The sequence below is a fragment of the Pecten maximus genome, chromosome 15, assembly GCF_902652985.1.
Source record: "Pecten maximus chromosome 15, xPecMax1.1, whole genome shotgun sequence".
Classification (NCBI taxonomy): Eukaryota; Metazoa; Mollusca; class Bivalvia; order Pectinida; family Pectinidae; genus Pecten; species Pecten maximus.
This window is the reverse complement of record NC_047029.1, coordinates 28646384-28670056: the sequence shown is the minus strand read 5'-3', so window position 1 is coordinate 28670056 and position 23673 is coordinate 28646384. Positions and strand designations below refer to the sequence as shown.

Below are 23673 nucleotides of genomic sequence, written 5' to 3'. Positions count from 1 at the left end.
CTCTTTCAAAATAGTGTCTACATGGCTAATATTTGTTTCCTTTAATAATATTTATTGAGGGGCTGCACATATGACATTTTATTAATTTTATATATGGAAACACGCGTGCTTCTATTATAGTGCTTCTATTATATAGCTGATGTTGGCTGCAGACTGCTGGTGGATCTGCTAGTCACGATTAAAAGTAAAAAAAAATGAATAAAACATATTCGTACCTTATCGGATAGGTCCGTAAGGAGCTTGAGCTTATACTAGTCCATGTGGTTGTTATGGCAACGCATCATGACAGTGTGGCGCTAACATCAAATTAAACAACCTTATTGATTTTTTCCTTTCCCTCGATATGTGATAATTCGAGGTTTTCCATTTCCAGTATATAAAAACTGGGCCTCCCATCGACTTGTATAATTTGTTTTCCACCTGCATGACCGCGGACATGTTTTTTGTCACATGCACGTGACGTACGCGTTCTTCTGTCGGAATACTGTACATGTATACATGTACATGTAAAAGAAATAACGCTGCTGGTTAAGATCCACCAGTCTGGTTTCCAACTTATATAACATATAGGTATATATCTTATAGCATTTGATTGAAATAAAGTCGCCATTTATTTCTTCGTGGATAAATGACAATATCATGTGACCTAAATTGTTCAAATTTCCTCGTCACTAAGTCCACACTTCAGTAAATATTTGTATCATACATACGCCTGATCTTATGTAATATATCTATCAAATAGTCATTAAGCAGAGAATATAGTTAGTCTGGATTCTGTATGTAAGCTTGTTTGTCGAATAAATTGATATTTTTGATAATTTCTATGCATTCTATATATATATAATTGGTCTGGGCATTTTTGAAACCAAACCGCACCGATATGATATACACAATATACATTATATATATTTCCTATAAGTTATTACATGTTTCAGAATGTAATATCATTTTTTTCAAACAATATGCCATGCATGGAGACCAAAGTTATATAATCGCAACACATTTGATCACGTGTTCAGCCATCTGCACACGTGCGTGTCTCAGCATCTGCAACACATTACCAAGGTCAAAGTTCATCGGCTGTTGCGTTTGATAGAGCATGTCCGGAAGTGGAAGGAAATGTTGTGACACTAGAACAGGCTCAATCATAACTGGATCTTTACACTGATTCATAGGAGCAAGATGGTTATCAAATATGATGTTCATTTGACGACATGGCTTATTTTCTCGTTAGAAATTTTCCAACACGTAAGTCCAGTTTATTTTTGATCGGCTTTTCGCTACTGTCATGATTTTGATTGTGTATGTTCGTGGAGATTCGATTGTTGATGAAAATTATAGAGCCTAACAGTGTGAACATTTGTGTGATAAATAGTTGTACATGTCCACAGGTACATCTAACGATACATATGTCCGGGATCATGATGTCCATAAGCTTAAGCGGTATACTGTGGTTCTGCTTTATTTTTTTCCCTTCACAAATCAGATATGAAATAGATAATCGTGCATAGCTCATTCGCTGTACAAAATTATCTATGTCACGATATATACTATTTTAGCATTAATTTATTGTAGAACGCAACATTAGGTCATAATCACTTCTCGTCACAACCTCTTTTAGTGGACCCACTCGGTTAGGGGGAGGTAACCCTGGTTTGATTATATAATAAACACTAAAATGATAAAAATATTAATAAAAAATATCTGTCTCATCCAGTCTGTGTGGTATTGTTACAATATATTTTGTCAAAAGTAGTGTCATAATAAAATATATATCATAAGTTTTCTTTCTGACACACAACCAACAAGGGAGGTAATTATGTTGAAGGGGATAACTTACATTGTAAGGAGGGTTATTAATATATATAGTTGATTAATATAGTTTTGATGCATCTTTTGCACAATTATATGTTAAAAAATAACATTCCTGTTCACTTGTAGATGTCTATGATTGATTTATCACATTTTCTGGCAGATATTATTTCTTGTCAAAATGAGTTATCTCCCTTGACCATATTTCTTTTCAATAAATTAGTACCGTATTTGACCTAATAAGGGCGCCTGCCCTAATAAGGGCGCCCCTACCTTTTTTCAAGGAAATAAATCTTTGACTGAGTGTCAAAATGGTGTTCAAAAGTAATAATTCATGTGAAATATTTTGCTACTTTATGTGTTCAATTTTCTTCAGCAAATTAAGTAACTGGAATACATGTTTTCGCCACATTTTGTGTATTCCTACAGGCTACAGATGACATGTCGGTGCAAAGAGCACCCGAAACTAAACACACATAAAAATAATAACTTACCATCTTTATTTGATGATAAAGTAAAGACTTCATTCTTGTTGATAAATAACTTTTGTTCAGAACAGAAAGCTAGTAAAAGACATTGTAAATCAATTATTAGGTCAAAGAAAACGATGTCTAATATGATCTGGGAAATCACCTGTTTCTATAAATAGAACACAAAAGAGTTCCATTTGAACATAAATGGTGGAACACACGTTCTCTGGTCTAAAGATCAGCTGGCATGGTTTACAAGTTTACAGGAGTATTCAAGTGATGTTTAAGCTTAATATATGATAATGAATAGATATCTTCATCTGGAATATTTTTATGACTGAATATTTTACCGTTTCTACAACCTTGGGTATTCTGCTATAAGGTATAGTCTGTTTCATAAAACTTCAGAATAACTAATCTTAATAAGGGCGCCCCCTACTGTCAATTACCCGCGCCCTGCGCCCTTATTAGGTCAAATACGGTTATTCTTAAAATACATATTTACATTTGTTTGAAAACTAAAAATTGAACCTTGATATACAAGCCAACTGCCTATAAATGTCATTTTTCATGTCTTTTAATATTTTTCTGAAATTATATGGGTTTGGGACGAGAGCCAAGTAATGAGGGTAAGGTGTTCAGAATAAAACTTGAATTCAACTGAAATGAAATCTATATATATATATATACATGTATGTAATTCAGGGATTTTTTTAATCATATATGCTCATTATGACTTAGAAAAGGTACAGAGAATAGAGTATAATACAATACAGTATACATGTATTTTATTAAAGTGTCATATGTCAATTTTACATAAAACATCAAAAGTATTATAACTATACAGAATTATAACAATTTATAATTGACATCTCGCCTATGAAGTAAAGGCTTATCAGACACTAAGAGAAACAAAAATACATGTTCAGTTAAATTGATATACTTGTTGTATTAAAAGTTCATTCTTCTACGCAGAGACCTAGATATTAATATATTAATATTAGTATATAGGTCTCTGTTCTACGATACATTTTACAAACTGTGCTAGCTAAAAGATATTGTAAGTTACTTTCATTCATCAAAGCAATCAGTTTTTGTTCTTTGTTTAAAAGGCTAAAACCTGGACCTGGGTCTCCTATATACCATAATACCCTGTTTTGTTGTAATTATGACTTTTGTTATTCAGGTTACAGCTGATACACAATACTGTAGCGACACAGGAGAAAGGTAAGAAAATTACGACTAGTAAATGATATATTTCCTTAATATGCTGTAATTATATATAATTTCTGATGTGTTTCATGCAATACTATTTGTTTTTTCAATACATCTAGATAGTCAAAAACCGAATTCAAGAAAACAAAGGATTTATTTTTTTCATGAGGCAATGTCACATGACACTGTAAAAATATTCTCATAATTTCTTTATTACAGATACTGGGTTTAGCCAGAAATGTATTTCGTTAAGAATATTATGTACGTACAAAGTGTATACAGTGATTTTAAGAGGTTATGTTTTTCACTATTTTTAAGATAAAATGAAATTGCAAAATAATAAGATATATCTGAAAAATAAAATAAGTTAAGTTGTATTTATAAAGACCCATCCAACTTTATTATTTAACCATACAACCTGTTTGTTTTTGCAGTGATTTAGATTTTCACTGTTTTTTTCCAGAAGTTTGAAAAAAAATAGTTTGCATTATAACTATAAATTATCCACGCTTTTCTCAATTCAATTTTTCAGGTATCTAATTTTTTGCGATTTCTTTTTTTCTTCGAAATAGAAAAAAAAACTTTTTTTTATTTTGTCGGTATAAGATACCCAAATATTACTTCAATCGTAATGAAACCACTTCAATGGGTGGTCCCTGTTTGACAAACCTCAGAATCTTCCTGTTGCCTGTTGGGTAAATATTATATACTAGGATAGTCGTACATGTTCCTGTGTTTAATAATTATATAGTCACGACTCACAAGGCTAATCATTAATGATACACATACAATAAACAAGGTCAATTGTACTGATAAACAAGGTCGATCGTGTTGATATCATTAACAGTACGCATATCTAGAAAACATTGATGAATGAAACTACATACGTCAATACTCATAAATGAAAACTAATCTAATGGACTCTCCACTAATTAACAAACAGCTATTACTTGAATCTACAATGTAGGTATTATATTCACTACATGTTCCAGGTGTGACTATCCGAAGAGCTGTTGTCCGAGTGGATGTTGCTATGGTGTTGACAACGATAGTAATCGCGATCACCATGCCTATTCGTTCAGGGTGTCGTTTTACAACCTGTGGTATTTCTGGTGTGTATTTGTTTATCGTGATCTTGTCAGGGTTTGTCAGCATGACTATGAATTCAAGATATTGTAAATTCCAACTAATAGGCTCACATAATTTTTATTTTTTTTTTTATATATATATGCCCCAAAAATAAAGGATCTTCCACGAATGGCAATATAATATGAAATGAGTTAAACAAGTTCAGTCATTCATCTACATCTATTGATATGGTACTGGCCAACTTCAACAATTCGAAGGAGAAATGCCAGAGGGGGTGAAAATGGAGAAAGTTATTTTTGCTCTACTTGGTGATCACGGTATAATGACTGTATAATGAGAGTGGATGGCTGATTGATGATGTCTGGTGAGCCTGTGGTAGGACAGGAGACAATGTCTGGTGGTAATTTGTTCAACTCACATAATTTGACATGTCCCGGGCCTTTAGGTGGATGACTTATTAAATTATAAAGAACTGATAAATTCCTTTCTGTAATGATACAAGTGTTATAGTATATTTATTGCAAAACTTAAATTTATTGGAAAATTCTCAAATTCATTCCACATATATATTATATAAGGCTGGCTATTTTAGATTTGAATGGTAAGTTTTCCACCGTCGAAATGGATCATGTGACATTGTCATGGTGAGTATAGCACTTATGTGATTAGGGCATGGCCTTTAATCTATACTATTTAAATAAAATTGTTTACCTTATGTAAAGACACCTGTAAAAAAATAAAGAATTCTTAAAGATTATTGGTAAAAGTCATTGGCAAGTGTTTCCTGATTTGGCTAGAATGGATTTATATAATGTCATGTTAATTAGTAAATTATGCATTGTTTCCATGGTAACCTTAGCTTTGACACATGGTTGACCTCTAGGTGTTGCTTATTAATAACCAAGAGGATCGGGTTATGATATAAGACTAGAAGCACTTGCATTACATCTAATGGGATGAAGGGCTATAATGTTTGTTCAAATGATGCCATTAACCTATGTTCAAGGTCAAAAGGGTAACGTGTTTAATCAAGTGGCTATAAGGGTCATGGAATTTGGCCAGTAGCATGCTAGGGAGAAGGTAAGCAAGTTAGTTCAAATGAATGGCATAAAAATCTTTCAAGGTCACCACATGGGCATCATGGGTTAATTGATTCCTTTAACAATGCCTGAGAGGTCCAGGGGCATATTTGACTAGTAGCATGCAAATTAATTGAATAAGGGCCTCCAAGTTTGTTAAATGAATGCCTTTCCTTCATGGTCTCATGTTAGCAAGATATGTTAAAATTTCCCAAAATCTTTTTTATCCCCGCCAAATGAAGGTTGATGGCTCGGGCTGGGAGATATGCAAACCAGTTCTAGCCATCTGTCGAGGAGCATTTCTGGAGCATATCTTCAAAACTATTCAAGATAGAAAACTTTCAACACACATCAATCAAGTGTTCTTGTAGTGCCTTTAGCTATATGGACCTTTGTTACAGTTTCAATATTATCATGGTAACTATAGAAACAAATAGTCAAATTTACTGATTTCAGTGTTTCTAGAGTATATACAGTATCTGTATATGTCGTAGTTTTATCATCATTAGGATAAACCTTTGATAAGTTGAAATATCTTTTGCCTAATCCTGCTTCATCAAATCAAATCAAAGCTTTGAGTAATAATTTCATCTGTTTGGATTAAGATCCAGTTTTGCTTTGAACTTCACAAGAGAACTTTGAGTAACTAGCGACCACTTGTGTATAATGACCTCTGTCCATAACAAGTATTTTTACCATGAAATAACACTGTATAACAAACAACCTGTATGACGCGGCCAAGAACCAGTCCTGTTAGCCAAGGAGTTGATGTATAACACCTGGTGTCTGAGAGTTGCTTCCCTTTGACCATATTTACAGGTTCATCATCTTGTTTGTCCTCATGTCTTGCTTCGGAGGCTGTGGATACTATAAACAGCGACAGAGATTTGCTAGGTCTCGTGGGGTATGCGGAGTGACAATGACTTCACAGCTGGGACATAATCCCCTTCAGCCAAGCACCATAAGGACTGGAATCGGTGCCAATCATGCCCATCTCCAGTCTTCACATTCCAATTTTGGCTACACCGGTAGTGGAGACATCAGATCTGGACTGACACTACAGCCTCCACCCTACTCAGAGGTAACACATCGTTAAGAGACTAATTTTTAGCTTGCCTGCCCAAAGGTCATATGCATTGGTATGTCATCTGCCATCCAGTTGTCTGTGTCAAGTGCCAACAAGGCAAAGGGTCATGACCTAGGGCCAGTAGAAGCTGGGATGAAAGCTTACCAAGTTTGTTAATGTGAATGACTTTGACCTATTTTCAAGGTCAGAGGGGGTCAAATGATATTTATATAGTGATTTTCATTTGGGATTCCCGGAACTGTCCGTTATGGACAGGTGTTCACTATGTAAGGGTGTCCGCTAGTACAGATTTGACTGTAAAATCTATCAGAGAAGAGTCATGATATTAGGCCAGTAGAAGCTGGGATGAAGGGCTTCCAGGGTTTTCCAAATGAACTTGACCTATTCTCAAGGTCACAGGAGTCATGTGTTCAAATCTTTTAATGACTTCTTCTCATTAACCAAGAGGCCAAGAGTTTTGATATTGTAGTATGCTGGATGAAGGGCTATCAATTTTGTTAAAAAAATAATTGGACTTATTTTCAAGGTCACTGTGGTCAAATTTTCAAAACCCTAAAAGTATTTGTTTCTAAATAATGAATACCAATTACATTGTTAAGATAATGACAAATTGATGAGAAAATAAAGGGTATGGATTTGAGTTATGTATCCTTGTCCTGTATCAATTTTGATTTTACATAAGTTAAATTACTTAATAAATATAAGCTACAGGTAAATGATACAGGCCCATTATAGGCATCTTGTATAGATTGCTTTGCGATTGTTGTAAAATAAATCAAAGTTAATTACATATGTAAATGTATTTTGATGGTATACACATGTACAGTTGCTGCTGGAGTTCCCATCTGGGTGTATTCCCAATTCTCTCAAATTTCACATATACCGTATTGACCTAATAAGGGTGCCTGCCCTAATAAGGGCGCCCCTACCTTTTTTCAAGGAAATAGATCTTTGACTGAGTGTCAAAATGGTGTTCAAAAGTAATAATTCATGTGAAAAGTTTTGCTACTTTATGTGTTCAATTTTCTTCAGCAAATTAAGTAACTGGAACGCAAGTTTTCACCACATTTTGTCTATTCCTACAGATGATATGTCAGTGCAAAGAGCACCCGAAACTAAACACACATAAAAATAATAACTTACCATCTTTATTTGAAGATAAAGTAAAAGACTTCATTCTTGTTGATGAATAAGTTTTGTTCAGAACAGAAAGCTAGTAAAAGACTAGTAAATCAATAATTAGGTCAAAGAAAAGGATGTCTGATATGATCTGGGAAATCACCTGTGTCTATAAATAGAACACGAAAGAGTTCCATTTGAACATAAATGGTGGAACACATCATGTTCTCTGGTCTAAAGATCAGCTGGCATGGTTTACAAGTTTACAGGAATATTCAAGTGATGTTTAAGCTTAATATATGATAATGAATAGATATCTTCATCTGGAATATTTTTATGACTGAATATTTTACCGTTTCCACAGCCTTGGGTATTCTGCTGTAAGGTATAGCCGTTTCATAAAACTTCAGAATAACTTATCTTAATAAGGGCGCCCCCACTGTCAATGTACCCATGCGCTGCACCCTTATTAGGTAAAATACGGTACGTGTATGTCTGCTACTAATTGGCAAAAAGATAGTGTATATATCATTTTGGAACTAAATTATCATTTTGCATAGTACATGACTGATGGCAGGTTTTACTTGTTAGCTCACCTGGTCCGAAGGACCAAGGTGAGCTTTTATGCCATACTGTAGTCCGTCGTCCGTCCGTCGTCCGTCCGTCAACAATTGACTTCTTCTTCATAACTACTGATCAGAATTTGACCAAATTTGGTCAGAAGCATCCCTATGGGGTGGGGACTCAAAATTGTACAAATGGTGGGGCTGACCCCAGGGGTCTGAGGGGCGGGGCCAAAAGGGGTCAATTTGGCTCTGTTAATACAAACGACTTCTTCTCTGAAACCAAGCAAAGGATATTGCTCCTATTTGCATGGTAACATCACTATGGGGTGGGGATTCAAAATTGTATAAATAGTGGGGCTGACCCCCTGGGGGCCTGAGGGGCGGGGCCAAAATGGGTCAATATAGCTATATTGATATTAACGACTTCTTCTCTGAAATCGAGCAATGGATATTGCTCATATTTGCCTGGTAGCATCACTATTTGGTGGGGATTCAAAATTGTACAAATGATGGGGCTAACCCCCCCAGGGGCCTGAGGGGCGGGGCCAAATGTGGTCAATCCGGCTATATTGATATAAACGACTTCTTCTCTGAAATCGAGCAATGGCTGTCGCTCATATTTGCCTGGTAGCATCACTATGGGGTGGGGATTCAAAATTGTACAAATGATGGGGCTGACCCCCCAGGGGCCTGAGGGGCGGGGCCAAATGTGGTCAATCCGGCTATATTGATATAAACGACTTCTTCTCTGAAATCGAGCAATGGCTGTCGCTCATATTTGCCTGGTAGCATCACTATGGGGTGGGGATTCAAAATTGTACAAATGATGGGGCTGACCCCCCAGGGGCCTGAGGGGCGGGGCCAAATGTGGTCAATCAGGCTATATTCATATAATTGACTTCTTCTCTGGAACCAAGCAATGGATATCTCTCATATTTTACTGGTAGCATCACCTTCGGGTAGGAATTTGAAATTGTACAAATGACGGGGCCGACCCCCCTGGGGGCTGAGGGGCGGGGCCAAAAGGGGTCAGTTTTGCAAAATTGAAATAAACGACTTCTGCTCTGAAACTAAGAAAGGGATATTACTCATATTTGCCTGGTAGCATCCCTATGGGGTGGAGATTCAAAATTGTACAGATGGTGGGGCTGACCCCCCAGAGGCCTGAGGGGCGGGGCCAAAATGGGTCAATATAGCTATATTGATATTAACGACTTCTTCTCTGAAATCGAGCAATGGATATTGCTCATATTTGCCTGGTAGCATCACTATTTGGTGGGGATTCAAAATTGTACAAATGATGGGGCTAACCCCCCAGGGGCCTGAGGGGCGGGGCCAAATGTGGTCAATCCGGCTATATTGATATAAACGACTTCTTCTCTGAAATCGAGCAATGGCTGTCGCTCATATTTGCCTGGTAGCATCACTATGGGGTGGGGATTCAAAATTGTACAAATGATGGGGCTGACCCCCCAGGGGCCTGAGGGGCGGGGCCAAATGTGGTCAATCCGGCTATATTGATATAAACGACTTCTTCTCTGAAATCGAGCAATGGCTGTCGCTCATATTTGCCTGGTAGCATCACTATGGGGTGGGGATTCAAAATTGTACAAATGATGGGGCTGACCCCCCAGGGGCCTGAGGGGCGGGGCCAAATGTGGTCAATCAGGCTATATTCATATAATTGACTTCTTCTCTGGAACCAAGCAATGGATATCTCTCATATTTTACTGGTAGCATCACCTTCGGGTAGGAATTTGAAATTGTACAAATGACGGGGCCGACCCCCCTGGGGGCTGAGGGGCGGGGCCAAAAGGGGTCAGTTTTGCAAAATTGAAATAAACGACTTCTGCTCTGAAACTAAGTAAGGGATATTACTCACATTTGTATGGTAGCATGGTTATGGGGTAGGGATTTAAAATTGTACAAATGTTGGGGTTGACCTGGGCTGCCAGGGGGCTGAGGGATGGGGCCAAAAGGGGTCAATTTGGCTAAATTGATTTAAACAACTTATTCTCTGAAACTTAGCAATGGTTTGACTGGTAGCATCCTATTGGGGTAGGGATTCAAAATTGTATAAAGGAAGGAGCTGACCCCCCAGGTGACAGAGGGCAGGGTCAAACGGGGTCAATTGGTCTAAACAAGTTCTTCTCTAAAACTAAGCAATGGATATCACTCACATTCGGTGGTAGCATCCCTATGGGGTCGCGCCAAAAGTCAATTTCATTTCATGAATTAATGCACTTTGTGGCATCTTTAGGTCACCTGAGACAAAGTCTCAAGTGACCTATTCTAATCCCCTTTTGTCCGTCGTCGTCCGTCGTCCGTCGTGCGGCGTGCGTCGTGCGTCGTGCGTCCTTAAACAATTTACATTTTCGACTTCTTCTCCAAAACCCCTAAACCAAATTCAATGAAATTTGGCAGGAAGCTTCTATGGCTAAAGGTCAACCAAAATTTTGAATTACATGGTCCCCACCCCCAAGGGGCCTGAGGGGCGGGGCTAAAAAGGTTCAAATTGACTAAAACTTCAAAAATCTTTTTCTCTACCCTCAGATATAGTGGAATCGAACACTCTTCATAGATGGAAGGGTCTTAAGGTGCTTTACCAAAGTTGTGAATTTTATGACCCAGGGGTCTCAGGATTGCCCCTGGGAAGGGGGTAAACTTTACTATAGTTTATATATGGAAATCACATTTTTAGGTCACCTGAGACAAAGTCTCAAGTGACCTATTCTAATCCCCTTTTGTCCGTCGTCGTGCGTCGTCCGTCGTCCGTCGTGCGTCGTGCGTCCGTAAACAATTTACATTTTCGACTTCTTCTCCAAAACCCCTAAACCAAATTCAATGAAATTTGGCAGGAAGCTTCTATGGCTAAAGGTCAACCAAAATTGTGAATTATATGGTCCCCACCCCCCAGGGGCCTGAGGGGCGGGGCTAAAAAGGGTCAAATTGACTAAAACTTCAAAAATCTTCTTCTCTACTCTCAGATATGGTGGAGTCAAACACTCTTTATAGATGAAAGGGTCTTGTGGTGCTTTACCAAAATTGTGAATTGCATGACCCTGGGGTCTCACGTTTGCCCCTGGGGAGGGGGTAAACTTTACTATAGTTTATATAGGGAAATCACATTTTTAACTATTATTTGTTGGATTTGTATTGGAATTCATTCTAACTTGGTTCAAATTATCAGCATGGGATGACACTTTGATGGTATGTACATGTTGGCCCTAATTGACCCCCAGGGGCTGGTGGGCGGGGCCAAAAAGGGTCAAATTGACTAAAACTTCAAAAATCTTCTTCTCTACTCTCAGATATGGTAGAATCAAATACTCTTCATAGATGGAAGGGTCTTAAGGTGCTTTACCAAAATTGTGAATTTCATGACCCTGGGGTCTCACGTTTGACCCTGGGGAGGGGGTAAACTTTACTATAGTTTATATAGGGAAATCACATTTTTGACTATTATTTGTTGGATTTGTATTGGAATTCATTCTAACTTGGTTCAAATTATCAGCATGGGATGACAGTTTGATGGTATGTACATGTTGGCCCTGGTTGACCCCCAGGGGCTGGTGGGCGTTGCCAAAAAGGGTCAAATTGACTGAAATTTCAAAAATCTTCTTCTCTACTCTCAGATATGGTAGAATCAAATACTCTTCATAGATGGAAGGGTCTCACGTTTGCCCCTGGGGAGGGGGTAAACTTTACTATAGTTTATATAGGGAAATCACATTTTTGACTATTATTTGTTGGATTTGTATTGGAATTCATTCTAACTTGGTTCAAATTATCAGCATGGGATGACAGTTTGATGGTATGTACATGTTGGCCCTGGTTGACCCCCAGGGGCTGGTGGGCGGGGCCAAAAAGGGTCAAATTGACTGAAATTTCAAAAATCTTCTTCTCTACTCTCAGATATGTTAGAATCAAATACTCTTCATAGATGGAAGGATCTTCAGGTGCTTTACCAAAATTGTGAATTTCATGACCCTGGGGTCTCACGTTTGCCCCTGGGTAGGGGGTAAACTTTACTATAGTTTATATAGGGAAATCACATTTTTGACTATTATTTGTTGGATTTGTATTGGAATTCATTCTAACTTGGTTCAAATTATCAGCATGGGATGACAGTTTGATGGTATGTACATGTTGGCCCTGGTTGACCCCCAGGGGCTGGTGGGCGTTGCCAAAAAGGGTCAAATTGACTGAAATTTCAAAAATCTTCTTCTCTACTCTCAGATATGTTAGAATCAAATACTCTTCATAGATGGAAGGCTCTTAAGGTGCTTTACCAAAATTGTGAATTTCATGACTCTGGGGTCTCACGTTTGCCCCTGGGTAGGGGGTAAACTTTACTATAGTTTATATTGGGAAATCACATTTTTGACTATTATTTGTTGGATTTGTATTGGAATTCATTCTAACTTGGTTCAAATTATCAGCATGGGATGACAGTTTGATGGTATGTACATGTTGGCCCTGGTTGACCCCCAGGGGCTGGTGGGCGTTGCCAAAAAGGGTCAAATTGACTGAAATTTCAAAAATCTTCTTATCTACTATATGTTAGAATCAAATACTCTTCATAGACTGACCCCATTAGGACTGATGGGTGGGGCCAAAAAGGGTCAATTTAGTTGGCCGAAATATTTCAAATCTCAGGTGACCGTTAAGGCCCTTTGGGCCTCTTTTATTTGTTTTATTTCTATTGGAATTCATTCTAATTTGGTTAACATTATCAGCATGGGATGACAGTTTGATGGCATGCACATGTTGGCCCTGACTGACCCCCAGGGGCTGATGGGCGGGGCTAAAAAGGGCCAAATTGACTGAAATTCAAAAATCTTCTTCTCTACTCTCGGATAATATGGAATCAAATACACTCCATAGATGGCAGGGTCTGAAGGTGCTTTACCAAAATTGTGAATTTCATGACCCCAGGGTCTCAAGTTTGCCCCTGGGGAGGGGGTAAACTTTACTATAGTTTATATAGGGAAACAACATTTTTGACTTTTATTTGTTTTATTTCTGTTGGAATTCATTCTAATTTGGTAAACATTGTCAGCATGGGATGACAGTTTGATGGCATGCACATGTTGGCCCTGACTGACCCCCAGGGGCTGATGGGCGGGGCTAGAAAGGGCCAAATTGACTGAAATTTCAAAAATCTTCTTCTCTCAAGACCAAAATAAGTTGGAATCAAATACTCTTTAAAGTTGGAAGGGTCTTAAGATGCTTTACTAAAATTGTGAATTTCATGACCCAGGGGTCTCAAGTTTGCTCCTGGGGAGGGGGTAAACTTTACTATAGTTTATATAGGGAAATCACATTTTTGACTTTTATTTGTTTCATTTCTATTGAAATTCATTCTAATTTGGTAAACATTGTCAGCATGGGATGACAGTTTGATGGCATGCACATGTTTGCCCTGACTGACCCCCAGGGGCTGATGGGCGGGGCTAAAAATGGTCAAATTGGCTGAAATTTCAAAAATCTTCTTCTAAAGACCGAAATAAGGTAGAATCAAATACTCTTCATAGTTGGAAGGGTCTTAAGGTGCTCTACTAAAAATTATTAATTTAATGACCCGAGGGTCATAAGTTTGCCCCTGGAGAGGGGTTAAATTTTACTATAGTTTATATAGGGAAATTACATTTTTGACTGATTTGTTTGATTTCTATTGGAATTCATTCTAACTTGGTTAACATTTTCAGCATGGGATGAAAGTTTGATAATATGCATATGTTGGCCCTGACTGACCCCTGAGGGCTGATGGGCGGGGCCAAAAAGGGTAAATTAAATTAACTGAAATATTTCAAATCTCAGGTGACCGTTAAGGCCCATGGGCCTCTTGTTGACTTTAATTTGTTGGATTTCTAATGGAATTCATTCTAACTTGGTTAACATTATCAGTATGAGATAACAGATTGATGGTATGCACATGTTTGCCCTGACTGAACCCCAGGGGCTAATGGGCGGGGCTAAAAAGGGTCAAATTAACAAAAACTTCAAAAATCTTCTTCTCTACTCTCAGATATGGTGGAATCAAACACTCTTCATAGATGGAAGGGTCTTAAGGTGCTTTTCCAAAATTGTGAATTTCCTGACCCTGGGTTCTCACGTTTGCCCCTGGGGAGGGGGTAAACTTTACTATAGTTTACATAGGGAAATCATATTTTTGACTATAAATTGTGGGATTTCTATTGGAATTCATTCTAATTTGGTTAACATTATCAGCTTGTGATGGCAGTTTGATGGTATACACATGTTGGCCCTGACTGACCCCAGGGGCTGATGGGTGGGGCTAAAAAGGGTCAAATTGACTAAAACTTCAAAAATCTACTTCTCTACTCTCAGACATAGTGGAATCAAACACTCTTCATAGATGGAAGGGTCTTAATGTGCTTTACCAAAATTGTGAATTTCCTGACCCTGGGGTCTCAGGTTTGCCCCTGTGGAGGGGGTAAACTTTACTATAGTTTATATAAGGAAATCACATTTTTGACTATTATTTGTTGGATTTCTGTTGGAATTCATTCTTACTTTGTTAACATTATCAGCTTATGATGGCAGTTTGATGGTTTACACATGTTGGCCCTGACTGACCCCCAGGGGCTGATGGGCAGGGCTAAAAAGGTCAAATTGACTGAAATTTCAAAAATCTTCTTCTCTAATCTCAGGTATGATGGAATCAAATACTCTTCATAGATTGAAGGGTCTTAAGGTGCTTTACCAAAATTGTGAATTTCCTGACCCTGGGGTCTCACATTTGCCCCTGTGGAGGGGGTAAAATTTACTACAGTTTATATAGGGAAATCTCATTTTTGACTATTGTTTGTGTGATTTCTATTGGAATTCATTCTAATTTGGTTAACATTATCAGTTTTGGATGGCAGTTTGATGGCATGCACATGTTGGCCCTGACTGACCTCCAGGGGCTGATGGGCAGGGCTAAAAAGGGTCAAATAGACTGAAATTTCAAAAATCTTCTTCTCAAGACCCAATTAAGACAGAATCAAATACTCTTCATAGGTCGAAGGGTCTTATAGTGCTTTACTAATGTAATGAACTTCATGACCCTGGGGTCACAAGTTTGCCCTTGGGGGGGAGGGGGTTAGATTTTACTATAGTTTATATAGGGAAATCACATTTTTGACTATTATTTGTTTCATTTCTATTGGAATTCATTCTAACTTTGTTAACATTATCAGCATTGGATGACTGAATGGTATACACCGGTTGGCCCTGACTGACCCCTAGGGGCTGATGGGTGGGTTCAAAAAGGGTCAATTAAATTAACTGAAATATTCAAATCTCAGGTGACCGTTAAGGCCCATGGGCCTCTTGTTAGTATTAAAATTAAACCAATGTACATGTACCCATATAAAATGCTTATGATATATATTGACATAGCAATACCAGCGACAAATATAGTCAAGCATCATTCTTGTTTCATATCTCATGAAACCAGGTGAGTGATACAGGCCCTCTGGGCCTCTTGTGTTATATAGAGTACATAGTAATACATTTGCCTTTGAGCATCTCGCTATTGGAAGATTTCCCTTTAACAGAATGGCAAGCCGAGGGCTGTGGGTTCGATCCCCAGTGGCATCACTCCGCTTGCTAGCTGTTACAACTCTGAAAATGTAAACTTTTACAATACCGTATTTGACCTAATAAGGGCGCCTGCCCTAATAAGGGCCCCTACCTTTTTTCAAGGAAATAAATCTTTGACTGAGTGTCAAAATGGTGTTCAAAAGTAATAATTCATGTGAAATATTTTGCTACTTTATGTGTTCAATTTTCTTCAGCAAATTAAGTAACTGGAACACATGTTTTCGCCACATTTTGTGTATTCCTACAGGCTACAGATGACATGTCAGTGCAAAGAGCACCCAAAACTAAACACACATACAAATAATAACTTACCATCTTTATTTGAAGATAAAGTAAAGACTTCATTCTTGTTGATAAATAACTTTTGTTCAGAACAGAAAGCTAGTAAAAGTTATTGTAAATCAATTATTAGGTCAAAGAAAACGATGTCTGATATGATCTGGGAAATCACCTGTTTCTATAAATAGAACACAAAAGAGTTCCATTTGAACATAAATGGTGGAACACACGTTCTCTGGTCTAAAGATCAGCTGGCATGGTTTACAAGTTTACAGGAGTATTCAAGTCATGTTTCAGCTTAATATATGATAAGGAATAGATATCTTCATCTGGAATATTTTTATGACTGAATATTTTACCATTTCCACAACCTTGGGTATTCTGCTATAAGGTATAGTCTGTTTCATAAAACTTCAGAATAACTAATCTTAATAAGGGCGCCCCCACTGTCAATTACCCGCGCCCTGCGCCCTTATTAGGTCAAATACGGTAATTGTGAGACATTAAGTTATATCAATTGATTCATCACTGTTGTTGGCCAGGATAGAACTTCACAAGTTGTCTAGGTGAAAGTCAAGTGTGTTATGGACCCTGAACTGTGTGCCATCCGACCACACAACTGTATATAGGTACCCGACCACACACCTGTATATAGGTACCCACACACCTGTATATAGGTACCCACACACCTGTATATAGGTACCCGACCACACACCTGTATATAGGTACCCGACCACACACCTGTATATAGGTACCCACACACCTGTATATAGGTACCCACACACCTGTATATAGGTACCCGACCACACACCTGTATATAGGTACCCACACACCTGTATATAGGTACCCACACACCTGTATATAGGTACCCGACCACACACCTGTATATAGGTACCCGACCACACACCTGTATATAGGTACCCACACACCTGTATATAGGTACCCACACACCTGTATATAGGTACCCGACCACACACACCTGTATATAGGTACCCGACCACACACCTGTATATAGGTACCCACACACCTGTATATAGGTACCCACACACCTGTATATAGGTACCCGACCACACACCTGTATATAGGTACCCACACACCTGTATATAGGTACCCACACACCTGTATATAGGTACCCGACCACACACCTGTATATAGGTACCCGACCACACACCTGTATATAGGTACCCGACCACACACCTGTATATAGGTACCCGAACACACACCTGTATATAGGTACCCGGCCACACACCTGTATATAGGTACCCACACACCTGTATATAGGTACCCGACCACACACCTGTATATAGGTACCCACACACCTGTATATAGGTACCCACACACCTGTATATAGGTACCCGACCACACACCTGTATATAGGTACCCGACCACACACCTGTATAAAGGTACCCGACCACACACCTGTATATAGGTACCCGACCACACACCTGTATATAGGTACCCACACACCTGTATATAGGTACCCACACACCTGTATATAGGTACCCACACACCTGTATATATAGGTACCCGACCACACAACTGTATATAGGTACCCACACACCTGTATATAGGTACCCGACCACACACCTGTATATAGGTACCCGACCACACACCTGTATATAGGTACCCACACACCTGTATATAGGTACCCACACACCTGTATATAGGTACCCGACCACACACCTGTATATAGGTACCCGACCACACACCTGTATATAGGTACCCGACCACACACCTGTATATAGGTACCCACACACCTGTATATATAGGTACCCGACCACACACCTGTATATAGGTACCCGACCACACACCTGTATATAGGTACCCACACACCTGTATATAGGTACCCACACACCTGTATATAGGTACCCGACCACACACCTGTATATAGGTACCCGACCACACACCTGTATATAGGTACCCACACACCTGTATATAGGTACCCGACCACACACCTGTATATAGGTACCCCACACACCTGTATATAGGTACCCGACCACACACCTGTATATAGGTACCCACACACACCTGTATATAGGTACCCGACCACACACCTGTATATAGGTACCCGACCACACCTGTATATAGGTACCCACACACCTGTATATAGGTACCCGACCACACACCTGTATATAGGTACCCACACACCTGTATATAGGTACCCGACCACACACCTGTATATAGGTACCCGACCACACACCTGTATATAGGTACCCGACCACACACCTGTATATAGGTACCCACACACCTGTATATAGGTACCCGACCACACACCTGTATATAGGTACCCGACCACACGCCTGTATATAGGTACCCACACACCTGTATATAGGTACCCGACCACACACCTGTATATAGGTACCCACACACCTGTATATAGGTACCCGACCACACACCTGTATATAGGTACCCCACACACCTGTATATAGGTACCCACACACCTTATATAGGTACCCACACACCTGTATATAGGTACCCGACCACACACCTGTATATAGGTACCCACACACCTGTATATAGGTACCCGACCACACACCTGTATATAGGTACCCACACACCTGTATATAGGTACCCGACCACACACCTGTATATAGGTACCCACACACCTGTATATAGGTACCCGACCACACACCTGTATATAGGTACCGACCACACACCTGTATATAGGTACCCGACCACACACCTGTATATAGGTACCCGAACACACACCTGTATATAGGTACCCGGCCACACACCTGTATATAGGTACCCACACACCTGTATATAGGTACCCGACCACACACCTGTATATAGGTACCCGACCACACACCTGTATATAGGTACCCGACCACACACCTGTATATAGGTACCCGACCACACACCTGTATATAGGTACCCGACCACACACCTGTATATAGGTACCGACCACACACCTGTATATAGGTACCCGACCACACACCTGTATATAGGTACCCACACACCTGTATATAGGTACCCCACACACCTGTATATAGGTACCCACACACCTGTATATAGGTACCCACACACCTGTATATAGGTACCCGACCACACACCTGTATATAGGTACCCGACCACACACCTGTATATAGGTACCCGACCACACACCTGTATATAGGTACCCGACCACACACCTGTATATAGGTACCCACACACCTGTATATAGGTACCCGACCACACACCTGTATATAGGTACCCACACACCTGTATATAGGTACCCGACCACACACCTGTATATAGGTACCCACACACCTGTATATAGGTACCCACACACCTGTATATAGGTACCCGACCACACACCTGTATATAGGTACCCGACCACACACCTGTATATAGGTACCCGACCACACCTGTATATAGGTACCCGACCCACACACCTGTATATAGGTACCCACACACCTGTATATAGGTACCCACACACCTGTATATAGGTACCCGACCACACCTGTATATAGGTACCCACACACCTGTATATAGGTACCCACACACCTGTATATAGGTACCCGACCACACACCTGTATATAGGTACCCGACCACACACCTGTATATAGGTACCCGACCACACACCTGTATATAGGTACCCGACCACACACCTGTATATAGGTACCCACACACCTGTATATAGGTACCCGACCACACACCTGTATATAGGTACCCACACACCTGTATATAGGTACCCGACCACCCACCTGTATATAGGTACCCACACACCTGTATATAGGTACCCCACACACCTGTATATAGGTCCCACCACACCTGTATATAGGTACCCGCCAACACACCTTGTATATAGGTACCCACCACACCTGTATATAGGTACCCACACACTGTATATAGGTACCCGACCCCACACACTGTATATCGGTACCCGACCACACACCTGTATATAGGTACCCGGTACACACACCTGTATATAGGTACCCGACCCACACCTGTATATAGGTACCCACACACCTGTAATAGGTACCCACACCCCTGGAGATAGGTACCCGACCACACCTGTACTATAGGTACCCAACACACCTGTATATAGGTACCTGACCCACCACACCTGTATATAGGTACCCGACCACACACCTGTATATAGGTACCCAGGACCACACCCTGTATATAGGTACCCGATCCAAACCCTGTTTATAGGTACCCGACCACACACCTGTATATAGGTACCCGACCACACACCTGTATATAGGTACCCGACCACACACCTGTATATAGGTACCCGACCACACACCTGTATATAGGTACCCGACCACACACCTGTATTAAGTGTATATAGGTACCCACACACCTGTATATAGGTACCCACACACCTGTATAAAGGTACCCGACCACACACCTGTATATACCGGTAGGTACCCGACCACACACCTGTATAAAGGTACCCGACCACACACCTGTATATAGGTATAGTCCTAACTTGTACCTTTCTCTGTGATCCAGGTGATGATGCAGCCAGAGTTATATCCAGCTCATAAGTCAGAGGTCATACTTCCTCCATACCCAGGTACTCAGCATTTATCTACAAACAACTCAGGTTAGTAAATAAAACTACCTATTGCTGTAATGATTGAAGGCTTTAAAAATAGGTACAGTGTATTTATCATAGTTTAATTTCAGGTAATTATATACAAATATACCTGTACCTAATGCTTAAACCAATTTTCTTGTGCTCTGAAAAATGGTATTAGGTTTAATCTTCACAATATCCCTCCATCGATGTGTGCAGTCAAGTGTGTAAGAGTTGTGTCTTGATTATATCTGCAGCATTTTTCCACATTTTTTTTTTTTGTTAATTTTGGAATGACAGTCTGTTGGGTACCTGTACCAGAAGTCGGTCATCTAACCTACATTTCGACTTTTGACCTACATCACCAGATTATTTCTTTATTCCTCAGGTGGTACCGATCCTACCAGCAGTGGCCTTCCCCAGCCCCCACCTTACTCATTATTCAGATCATCCAATCAGGGATCGCCAAGTCAGACAATTCATTCACCGCCAGACAATCGGAATGTAATTAACAACATCAGTGCACAGAATGGCTTGGTCAATGATTAATTAGTTAGAATATATTGTTTTATGTCACAATGTTGTGTGTTTTAGATACTATTAAGGTTGTATGGTATTTATATAGGATAAATCATGGATAATCTATTATTGTTATTAATGAATACACTAGACCATATATTTGACATGATAAATGTATTGTGTTCTTAAAGAAAGTGTGAACTTTATAGACTATTTTCAGGGAATAGTTCAAATTGGGCAGGAAAAACACTGATATTGTATATGTATAAAACATTAATGATAATACTTTGAATTTGACTCTGAATTTGAAATCCAGACTTTGACTACAAGACGTGGTTGGAGGAATTAAGTGTTACTATCCATCAACAACATTTGGTATTAAAGTAGTTTAACAGCTGAAATAGTGATCGAATATTTTACATAAAGTTCTTCGTTATTCAACCAACAATGCTGTCTAGGCAATTCTTATATTTCAAAAAAACATGTTTTGGACTTCAGCAAAAAGATATTTTTTATAAACCTGGTAAATGAGAAAATATGTTTTTTTTGTTTTATCTTTTGTTTAGTGAACCTGTAGATTTGTGGAACATATGCTGTTGTTGTTAAATGAAAAACAAACAAAAAAAGATTTTTCGGTCAAAGTAATTTTGTATTCTGTTTTGTAAACCAGTATCTTTCTTGAGTTAGAAATATTGGAGAGTATTTTTAAAAATAGACTGTAGGCAGACATTATAGAACTTATTTATGGAATGGTAAGCAGATTGTTAGGACTATTAATATTGATTTATTTTTAAGAAGGCTTAGCCTTTATTGTTCTGTAACATTATCAAATACATAAAGAAATTAAAATAGGGTTTTGATATGTATATTCTTGTGGCCATTAAAAATTTGTATATTTTTTCATTTTTATGAATTTTAATGAAATGTTTTTTCCTTGACTTTTATAATTGATTTAATTTTTTTCTATCTTTCAGTAGAATCTAGTCAAGAGCTGTATAATGTTGTACATTGATAATACTGTATTTATTTGCATAGGTATGCCAAATCAAAAGATAGTAGGTACTTGTACGTTATTACATAGTAATGTTACTAATTGTTCAATAGAGGTTTCCATAGAAACTGAATCTGCATTTTCCCAGAATTCCATATTTAGATGTTTATTATGTATGTAGGTTCAGTTTAGGTAAATGCTATAATAATAGTTTTGTCCGAACAGATTGTGATTGGATTCCTGGTCTGGAATATTGGAAATCTCAGCTTTTTTAGGAATTATTTATATTTTTTTTTTACTTAGGAATTTGTATTAATTTACTCTGTATATTACATAATCAGCATGACTATATGTAAACATGCAGGAGTAGTTATTAATCAGTGTTAGACAATAAGTTTCCAATTTTGTTCTCAGGAAATTGATCAGACATAGGTTGGTCTGTGCAGTTGTGGCTACGTCCATGGGCAAGACACTTTATTCTCTTACCCTGGACAGGGATATCCGCAGTTTGACCGGGGTGAATTTTCCTTTCTCTTACCCTGGACAGGGATATCCACAGTTTAACCAGGATGAAATTTTCTTTTCTCTTACCCTGGACAGGAATATCCGCAGTGAGATTTTCTTATCTCACCCTAGGGAAAAGACAAGCTACACATGCTCTTCGAACGTGCTCTTGATCTCGATAGGGTGATGTCACTATGACCTGACCCAGAACGTTCGAATGCTAAATATCAGTATTATTCACAAAAGAAATTATAATAAGTATTAATTACCAGAGTTAACGGAGTGCTTGGTGTTCTTTTTGGTAAGGTAATCGGAACTATATTTTGTATGAAATCAGCATCGTAAGATGTAAAGCGTCTGCTGCATCCTTATCACAACTGTCATCCGCCGTACACGTGTTGTTGTTTACATATGTTTGGATTTGGTTCACACCACGATTGGAAAGCAGGGTAAGAGAAAAATAATCATTCACCCCTTATTGGGATGAGATTGGGGGATCTCAACTCTCAGAGGGAGATTGTTAAGTTCCCAAACACTTGGTAAGCCTCGTTTAGAGGAATTTAACAATTTCCCCCCTGATGTTGAGATCCTCCTATCTCACGCCAAAAGGGGTGAAAGATTCTATTAATCTCACCAGAGCCAAAAGACCAGCTACACATGTTCTTTGTTCTCAATGGTATGAGGTCACTGACCTGACCTGGAACTACTTTTACACAGACTTTACATTACTTTTCTTGTTGACCTGTGTGTGTTCTATTTGAGGCAGATTTAAAATGTATTGAAATGTTCAAAATCAGTGATTCGGTAACTATTGGATCAAAT

At 39.0% G+C, this 23673-nt stretch overlaps 1 protein-coding gene across 1 annotated transcript; it reads left to right on the top strand.

Annotated features, from left to right (window-relative positions):
- The first annotated feature begins 1120 nt into the window (after positions 1-1120).
- LOC117343675 lies at positions 1121-22229 on the top strand. Its single transcript, XM_033906134.1, has 6 exons — positions 1121-1248; positions 3469-3509; positions 4490-4609; positions 6485-6746; positions 20771-20864; positions 21226-22229. Exons 1-6 carry the CDS (start codon positions 1183-1185, stop codon positions 21384-21386), a joined length of 744 nt encoding a protein of 247 aa, XP_033762025.1. The 5' UTR covers positions 1121-1182; the 3' UTR covers positions 21387-22229.
- Positions 22230-23673: the final 1444 nt, after the last annotated feature.

What these genes read in the sequence shown, in the direction of transcription:
- LOC117343675 (XM_033906134.1), top strand. Translation starts at nt 1,183, where the DNA reads ATGGTTATCAAATATGATGTTCATTTGACGACATGGCTTATTTTCTCG. An exon ending in AGCCTCCACCCTACTCAGAG is followed by an intron (nt 6,747 to 20,770) that starts GTAACACATCGT and finishes TCTGTGATCCAG; the next exon opens with GTGATGATGCAGCCAGAGTT. An exon ending in TTTATCTACAAACAACTCAG is followed by an intron (nt 20,865 to 21,225) that starts GTTAGTAAATAA and finishes TTTATTCCTCAG; the next exon opens with GTGGTACCGATCCTACCAGC.